At 64.4% G+C, this 8,080-nt stretch overlaps 1 protein-coding gene across 1 annotated transcript in view; it reads left to right on the top strand.

The window, feature by feature from the left end:
• The first annotated feature begins 184 nt into the window (after positions 1-184).
• AGRN (agrin) overlaps positions 185-8,080 on the top strand; it is a 33,457-nt gene continuing 25,561 nt past the window's right edge. The window contains exons 1-3 of the mRNA XM_012001995.1: positions 185-224; positions 597-709; positions 1,223-1,523. Coding sequence (XP_011857385.1) covers positions 185-224; positions 597-709; positions 1,223-1,523 — 454 coding nt within the window. The remainder of the gene's footprint in view (positions 225-596; positions 710-1,222; positions 1,524-8,080) is intronic.

Raw genomic sequence — 8,080 nt, forward strand, 5'->3', positions numbered from 1 at the left:
GGGGCTCCCCAGCCCGGGGAGGGGAAGTTTGCCCGGCTTCTCCTTCAGGTGCTTGTGGGAGCCCCCGGGGTAGGTACGCCGGGCCCCCCACAATCTTCTGGTAAGGGCTCGGGGAACCCAGACCCGGCTCCCCTGTACCCCCCAAACCACCTCCTGGGACCAGAAATCGGCTCGTTTCCCCTCCATGGAGGTGGACAAGGTGGCAGCTTCTTTCAGACTGGCCGGTGCGGGCTACAGCTGGGCTCCCCCGCCGGCCCCGTCTCCTCCACAGCGGCCAGGGCACTTTGCCAGGTCCCTGCAGGATTTTCCCGACTTCCTCCCCGCTGCTCCTGGGTGTGGCTGGGGTGGGGGAAGGCGATGAAAGCCACCAGGCCCTCCCCCGGCCTGGGTCGTCTGCCTCCTGGAGCCTGCTGTTGGGGGGCGTGGAGGAGGTCTGCCTAGGCAACTGGAGGGGGTCCCTGCGGATGCTGCAGTCCTGAGGCTCCCAGCAGGGGCTGCGCAGTGGACAGGCCAACCATTGTCTCTCCCCCCATCCGGCAGCCCCAGCCCCCCAGATCTCCTGAGGAAGGGGCTTCTTCTGCCGGCTTTGTTCTCAGGGGAGTGCGTGGGTCCCTGCCCCTGTGAGGGCCACCAGGTCGGCTGTAGGTTTTACCGCAGGCAGCCATCAGAGCAGCTGCCCTCAGGGCCCCAGGAGCTGAGAAGGTGGAGGGTGGGGCACCCTGCGCTGCCCAAACTTGATTTCGTGGTTCACGGGCTGCCCTGACTGCACAGACTGTAGGAGTCCTAGGAAGGGGCATCTCAGCCCAGCCGCAGGGCTGCAAGGAGCCAAGCGGGCCCCTTACCCTGAAGCCCCGTCCCCCTTCTCCACTGCCCAAGCTTGCCAGGAGGAGGGCCCTGAGCAGTGGGCCGGTGGGGAGAGGATGGGAACGTGGAAGGCAGGCACCCCAAGCCAGGTGGGCCCCCTTCCCAAATTCAGCCTTAACTGATAGGGACCTTATTGGAGCTGGGGTGGCTGAAAATGGTGACTTGGGGGAGGGAACATGTTTACAGGTGATGCATCTCTGAGCATTCCTGCACGGGCCGCGGTGGCCAGCGTGTGCTTCCCCCGGCTTCCGCCCAGCGGTCTGACCCAGAGGTCTCCCCACATCTCTGCCCAGGGCTTGAATCTGCTGTGGACATTTGTCCTGAGCAGCTAAAGCCCCCAGTCTAGCCCCTTCGCCAGGAGAGGACTAATGACACCCTACCCCCATGTCCACCTCAGGTTCGGGTCTGGCGGTACTTGAAGGGCAAAGAGCTGGTGGCCCGGGAGAGCCTGCTGGACGGCGGCAACAAGGTGGTGATCAGCGGCTTCGGAGACCCCCTCATCTGTGACAACCAGGTGTCCACTGGGGACACCAGGATCTTCTTTGTGAACCCTGCACCCCCATACCTGTGGCCAGCCCACAAGAACGAGCTGATGCTCAACTCCAGCCTCATGCGGATCACTCTGCGAAACCTGGAGGAGGTGGAGTTCTGTGTGGAAGGTGCGTGGTGGGGGGCTCACGTGGGGGCCGCTGGGGGTCAGGGCAGCGGCCAAGGTGGACAGGTTGCAGGGGTCGCTGTGAGGGGCCCTTTCGTGCTCTGCTGGGGGCTGCAGCACACGGTGTCTTGTAGACTGACCTGTGGTCTGACTGTGTCCCACCTTATTCTCTGCTTGCCCCTCCCTGGCTCTCCAGCTGCGTCTCCAAGCCCTCACATTAGACATCTTTGGCCCTTGAAAAGATGGGCCAAAGGCAAGTCCCAGCCCTGCAAACGGATGGCCTCCTGCCTCCTCCCCTCCTCCCAGCTCTCCACACTTCCTCCTGGAGGCCCCTTCTAGAGAGAAGCTGGACAGGTGAATGTCCCCAGCTGTTTCAGCGCCTGTGTTGGCCCAGACCTCCGTCTAGATGGGCCCACGAATCCAGCACCCCTTGCCGTGGGGGTCAGGCGGGAGGGCGAGGCTGTGCGGTGAAGGTTTCTGCGGATTTGGAGGGTGTGTGATTTGCCATCGAGAGTTCTTGCTGTTCCCATGGCTCTGCCGAATGGCCGAGGAGTGGCCCTCCCTGACCCCAGCCTGGTGGGGGCAGAAGTCCCATGACAGCCCCCCCAGGACAAGTCCCAGTTGGGGACTGAGATTGTTGGCTGGGGAATGTGGCAGGGAAAATATAGGAGGTCCCCGTCGCCCCCACATCCTGTCTGCTCCCTCATGGCTGCCTGGGAAGGGATGTGTCGGTGGGGGGTCCGGAGAATGCTTCCTCCCCAAGGCAACGGCAAGGGTCCTGACTTCCTGTCTCTTCGATTTGCTCCGTTGGCCAGCAGGAAAGCGCAGGAAACTGCTGCCCTGACGCTAGCCTGGCTCTTGAGGGGTCCTTGTAGGGTTCTAGACTGTCCACTGCTCTTGCCTTCTGGGGGCTGTGCAGGGGGAGGGGCGGCACCCAAAATAGGGAGTGCTGCGGCCTCTTCCCCAGCCTGTGGTCAGTGGCCCCCAAGCTGCCTTCAGGGTCCAGGCCGCAGTGGAGCACAGAGGAGGGTCCCCTGGGTCCTCCACTGGAAGGACACGATAACCTTGGCCCTCCTCTGGGCACTTGTGGTCTGGGGAAAAGATGGGGCATTGTGAAGTCAGGATAGGCTGTCGGGAGCTGAGGAGGGGCTGCAGAAGGAGGTTAGGGCGAGGACAGGTTCCTATCCAGGGAATCATTAACCCCACAGCCAGGTGGGTCTAGCCTGAGGGTCCATGACTTAGTAACCGAGGACTTGCTGTAAGGTCAGAGGGCATGTGGCAGGAGAGTCACCCTGGCAGAACGAGGCTCTGCGTCTTAGCAAAGCAGCTCTACGCATGCCAGGCCCTGGCTCTGGAGCGAGTGCCCAGGCTGAGCAGAGCTGAGCGCTGGGAGGAGGGTCCGTGGGGAGCCCCTGCCAGGAGGGTGTGGCTTAGCCCAGCTGTGCACAGTCACGCTCAGGGACAAGCTCCAGGTGGGGAGCCTGGGACCCATAGCCAGTATGCAGTTTGGGGAGCACCTGGGAGGGGCTGTGGCCACCGAACCCCCCTGGGGTGGGGCTGGCCAGGGGAAGGTGGGGCTGGCCAGGGAAGGGTGGGCCAGGGAAGAATGTCATGGGAGGGGCCTTGCAGATGAGCCAGGGGCCGAGGGGAGCCTCAGGAGGGAAGCAGCATGAGGAGTGGGGTCCACTGGAAGGTGCCGGGGAGCCCAGGAGCTTCCAGTGGGACATGTAGGGCTCTGCTTTGGAAGCAGACCAGGGATATCTCGGGGGGCTGGGAGCACTGGTGCCAGGACAGGGTAAATGCCTCCCAGAAGCCCTGGGTGACCCCTGAGGGACAAGGTCCCTGGAGCTGACCTGGCTGGAGAAGGGACAATCCTGTGTACCTACCCCTGTCCTCACACTGGGTGGGGTGGGAGGTGGGTCCACCTCCTGTTCTGTAGGAGATAAGGGTATTGAACCCCACCGTGGGCCCTCTGGTAGCCAAGGCCTCACCCTAGTGAGGGGGATGGATGGAGGGGGCTTGAGGCTAGCTGACCTCTCCCTGTCAGACTCTGACCCCACCTCCCGGGGCACAGGATGTTGTCTGGGCAGTCCCTAGTCTTCGGAAGCTACCCGAGACCACTGGGTCCCACCTTTTATGGGGAACCCCATGCTGGGGTCAAAGGTCCCTCCGCGCTCCCCGGGTGGGGGAGGGCACGTCCTCCCAGGCCACGCCCCTCACCACCCCTGCCCGGACACCGCCTGAGGTGCACCTGCTGCTGGACCACACCTGGACTGAGGTCTACTGAGGACTTCTTTCCTCAGTTTCTCACCTGGCCCTGCTGCCGGGTCTTCCTGGCCCTGCCCAGCCGAGGCCCCTCCCCCAGTCGACAGCCCTCAGGAAACGCTCCTCCCCCCTTCTCTGCCTAGGGAGCCACATTCCTGGCATAACTAAGACAGGTATGTGTCCCTCCCTCTGCGCCACCTTTGGGCGGGGGAGGCCCATGCTCCCTCCAGAAGGAGTCCCCCGCCCCTGCTTTGTCAGGGAAGTGGCCTGGCCTCCGCAGTGCTAGCTGCCCAAGGCTGGTGGCTGAGCAGGCGACTCCTCCGGCCCTTGCCACCCTGTCCTGTCTGGGCACTGCCCATGCCCTCCCAGCCCACCTCACGAAAGCTGGTCCTAGAGCCTCCCTGAAGCCCCCAGGATGGACTCCTGGCCGAGGGCCGGCCAGGCCGCCTGGGGCCCATCCCTCCCTGCTAGGAGCCAGGAACAGAGAAAGGAAGTGTTGTCTGCCCCTGCCGGGGCCTGGCACAGGGACAGGGCAGGGGGCCAGGGTCGGAGTGAGTCTGGCGCCTTCCCAGCCCAGCCCTGCCCAGCTCTAAAGCGCGGGGTCCCGGCGGCCTAGTCCCGGCCCTGCCTGTATTCCGGCCTGCGCGCCCTCCCTTCCTCTCTGCCTGGCCAGCTCTCTAGGCCTCAGGACGGCAGTCCTAGGGGAAGCCCAGAGTCCCACGGCCCCGGGGGCAGCATCGGTGCTGGGGTTGAGGGGCCCAGCAGCCCCAGACCAGGCTCCCCTCAGTGTGGGGCAGTCGAGGAGATGGGGGAGGTTTCTGGGGTGCAGGAGGACCTCCCATAGGGCTGGGCCCAGCCCCCTCTCCTGCCCAGGGCTCAGCTCCTGCCCCCAACTCCTCTGCCTTTCTCCCTCGGAGTGGGGAAGGGGCTTCTCTGTTCCTGCCACCCTCTCCTGCCCCCTCCTGACTCCAGGTTCTCATCCTGGCCCCTGGTTCCCCCACCCCCACCCCATGAGCCCCTCTCGGGCCCTCCCCCAGGCAGGTCTGGGCCTGAGGCTGCTGCCCCAATCTCCCTCCTGCAGCTGGGAGGGGTCTGCCGGGTGGGAGGGCCCACCTCTGTCCCTCCTCACTCACCTCTGTCCCTCCCCACTCACCCCTGCCCCTCCCCACTCACCCCTGCCCCTCCCCACTCACCCCTGCCCCTCCCCACTCACCCCTGCCCCTCCCCACTCACCTCTGTCTCTCCCCACCCAGGGGCTCCTGGTAGGAAGTTGGGGCCCCACCTCTGTCTCTCGTGGAGCTGGGAGGGGGGTCTGCCAGGTGAAAGGCCCACCTCTGTCCCTCCCAACCCAGGGGCTCCTGGTGGAAAGTCGGGGCTCGGTGCTTCCCTCCTGCGTGAATGGACTTGTCCTGTCTCCAACTTCACCTGGGCTTGCCCCTGCCTTGGCCTGGGGGGGCTTTGCTGGCTGAAACCAAAGGGAGCAAGGTGGTGGGAGGGGTAGAGGAATTGGGCCGGTCAGTTCTGTGGAGGTGACCTCTTTGAGAGGGCCGGGCTGAGCTGGTGGAAAGAACTGTTGGCTTTTTCCAGACCCCACCCCACCCCCTCACTCCCCACCCAGAGAACAGCCCTGGCTCCATTGTTCCTGCAGACTGGGGAGGGAAGATTGTTCTGGAACTGGGCTGCCTCCCACACTAGCCGCTCTGGTGGGGCCTCTGTGGGTGGTGGTGGGGATGGTACCTGCTGCAGCCTCCAGGCCGAGGTGGGGGAGAAGGAGGTTAGGGCGAGGACAGGTTCCTGTCCCTGCAAGATCAGGAGAGGGAATCATTAACCCCACAGCCGGCAGAAGGCAGGTTGGAGCTGCTCTAGAGAGGGGTGCCCGTGCCTCGGGGCCACAGGTCATTCCAGCCAGGCCCGTGCAGCTTCCTTCCTGAAGGGTTGACTCTGGCCCCCATCACTGCAGGGGAGTGGAAAACAACTGCAGAAGCAGACGCCCCACCCCCAGGGCTTTGCTTCCACCTGTGGGACCCCAGTCCACAGCCCCACCAGCGGCCTGGGTGGGGCAGGAACGGACCCCTCCCTGCAGTCCTAGTTCTGGCACCCCCTCCCCACTTGTACTGGGCTCCCCAGGGCCCCCCGAGGCCCAGCTGGGCTGGGGCTGCCGATGTAAACACCATGGTGGCCCGCCCACCTGAGGATGGACACCCCGGGGTCCCAGGAGGGTGTCCACCTCACAGATAAGAAAGAGGAAGCGCGGGGCTGAGTGTCGCGCCACGGACAGTCGCCCGCTGGAGGAGGAGGCTCAGTGCCCGAGCACCTCCTGCCTGTGGGGGGCTGCACTGGGGCTCGGAGCAGTCCTGTGTGCCCCCCAGGCTGTGGCAAGATTGTGGCTGGGATCTAGGGGATGAGGCAGTTCTCTACTGGAGCCTCCGGCACAGAGGGAAGCTCCCCAGAAGGGGCCTCTCCCCCCAGCGCAGATCCTGGGAACTTCCTCTGAGGAAGGCCCCCTGCCAGGGGCAGCTCGCAGCGGGACCTGGGAAAGGGAGATGGCCCCTCCCAGCCCCCTCCTCCTGCAGTCCCCCCACGGAGCAGAGGCGTGGGAGAAGGGGCGCGCTCTGTCCTACAGGCAGCCGGCTGCTTCCAGCTGTGTGGCCTATGTGTGTGCACGTGTTTGTGTGTTTGTACACGCATGTGTGTGCACGTGCCTGCAGCCTCAGATGTACCAGTCTGTGCACTTCAGAATTCTGGCTGGAGCCTCTGCTAGTGGGCCATTGTTCTTGCCACCCTGTGTCCCTGGGCTCAGCCCGGGCCGGTGCTGCAGGTGTGGGGCTGGTGGTGGGTGACCCTGGCCTGTCCTGGGGGCCTTGGGAGCTGGGCTCTGCTTCTGTCATTGTGCACGTGTCTTGCCTCAGCTTGCTGTTGGTTGTCCAGTCTCCTGCCCTCCGCTCGCTGCGTCCAGCGGGCTGCCCCGTGTCTGGCAAAGGGCCCGGGACCTTCTGCAGGTGCTGCCTCTGAGATGACCAGTGTGGTTTCTGAAGGTTTGAGAGGAAGGGGCATGCTGGGTCCCTTGGGGCTGCAGTGAGGACAGGAGAGGGTCCCGGGTCACAGTCCCCTCACATGTCTGCTGAACCTCGAGGCTGACACAGATGCCCACCCCTGCCCAGATGGGGCTCGCTCTGGGGGCGGCAGAGCAGTCTGGGAGTCAGACCAGGCATGGTCAAGTCGGGAGGGGGGCTCTGTCGCTGGGCTGAGCCTCCCTGCCCTGCCCCTTGGCAGCCCACCTTGGCCACCTCGCACTGGGCCCTAGGAGAAGCCCCTGTGTGTCCGCAGGTGGGAGGCTCCCATGCACCCCCTGCTGGAGAAGTGCAAACACAAACACCCGGCCGACGGCAGCCCTGGTGACGATGGCTGGTGGGGAGGGGCTGTGCCCCCTTCTCTTCCCAGAGGAGGGTGGGGCATGAGCAGGGCTCACCTTGGCCTTCACTGATTTGATCATCAGTACCTTCCCCATTCACACACTCACTGTTGGCACCTCCACAGGGCTTCCCAAGGAAGCCAGGAGTCAGCTGTGCATTGAGGGGTGAAGGTCTGTGCAGGGAACGGTGGGAGAAAGAGGCTGTGGACACGGGCAGGAGAGAGGTCTGGGACGCAGTCGTCAGCTGCCATGACCCCACAGCTGGAAGCAAGCTGATTCCTGCCTCGGAGCTGCCATCTCCCCTGCTGGCTCCCCCGCACCTGGCTGGCGGCACCTGTGAGCACTGACCACTCCATGCCAGCTCTGTTTTCCTTGGTTAGAGTTGGGGGCACTGAGCGCTCGCGTGTGCGTGCATGTGCGGTGTGTGGGCCGACAGCACCCATACTCAGCCCAGCCTTTCCAAAGGAACTGAGCCCCAGCCCCTCTGGGGCCTGCCAATTGCCAGAGAGCCCCAGTGCTCCACCCTCTCCAGGCCCCAACCCTCACCTTCTGAGGGCAGGATAAGTACCTGCAGGTGCCCAACCAGAGTGTGCCTGTATCCACGCAGGAACATGTGTGGGGTGTGTGGGGAACATGCCTTCCCATTGTGTGGGTGGGGGTTGAGGGACAAAATTAATGTTGCACAAAGATATGGGACGCCCAGTATCTATTTGGGTAGGTAGGGGCACATTAGTGTCTACACAGGCGGTGGGGGGGGAGGTCATCAGTGTCTATGCAGGCAGGTAGGGGGACATCCAGTGTCTATGCAGGCAGGTGGGCGGTCATCAGTGTGTACGCAGGCAGGTGGGGGGACGTCAGTGTGTACGCAGGCCGGTGGGGGGACG

This window comes from Mandrillus leucophaeus, unplaced genomic scaffold (assembly GCF_000951045.1).
Source record: "Mandrillus leucophaeus isolate KB7577 unplaced genomic scaffold, Mleu.le_1.0 Scaffold672, whole genome shotgun sequence".
Classification (NCBI taxonomy): Eukaryota; Metazoa; Chordata; class Mammalia; order Primates; family Cercopithecidae; genus Mandrillus; species Mandrillus leucophaeus.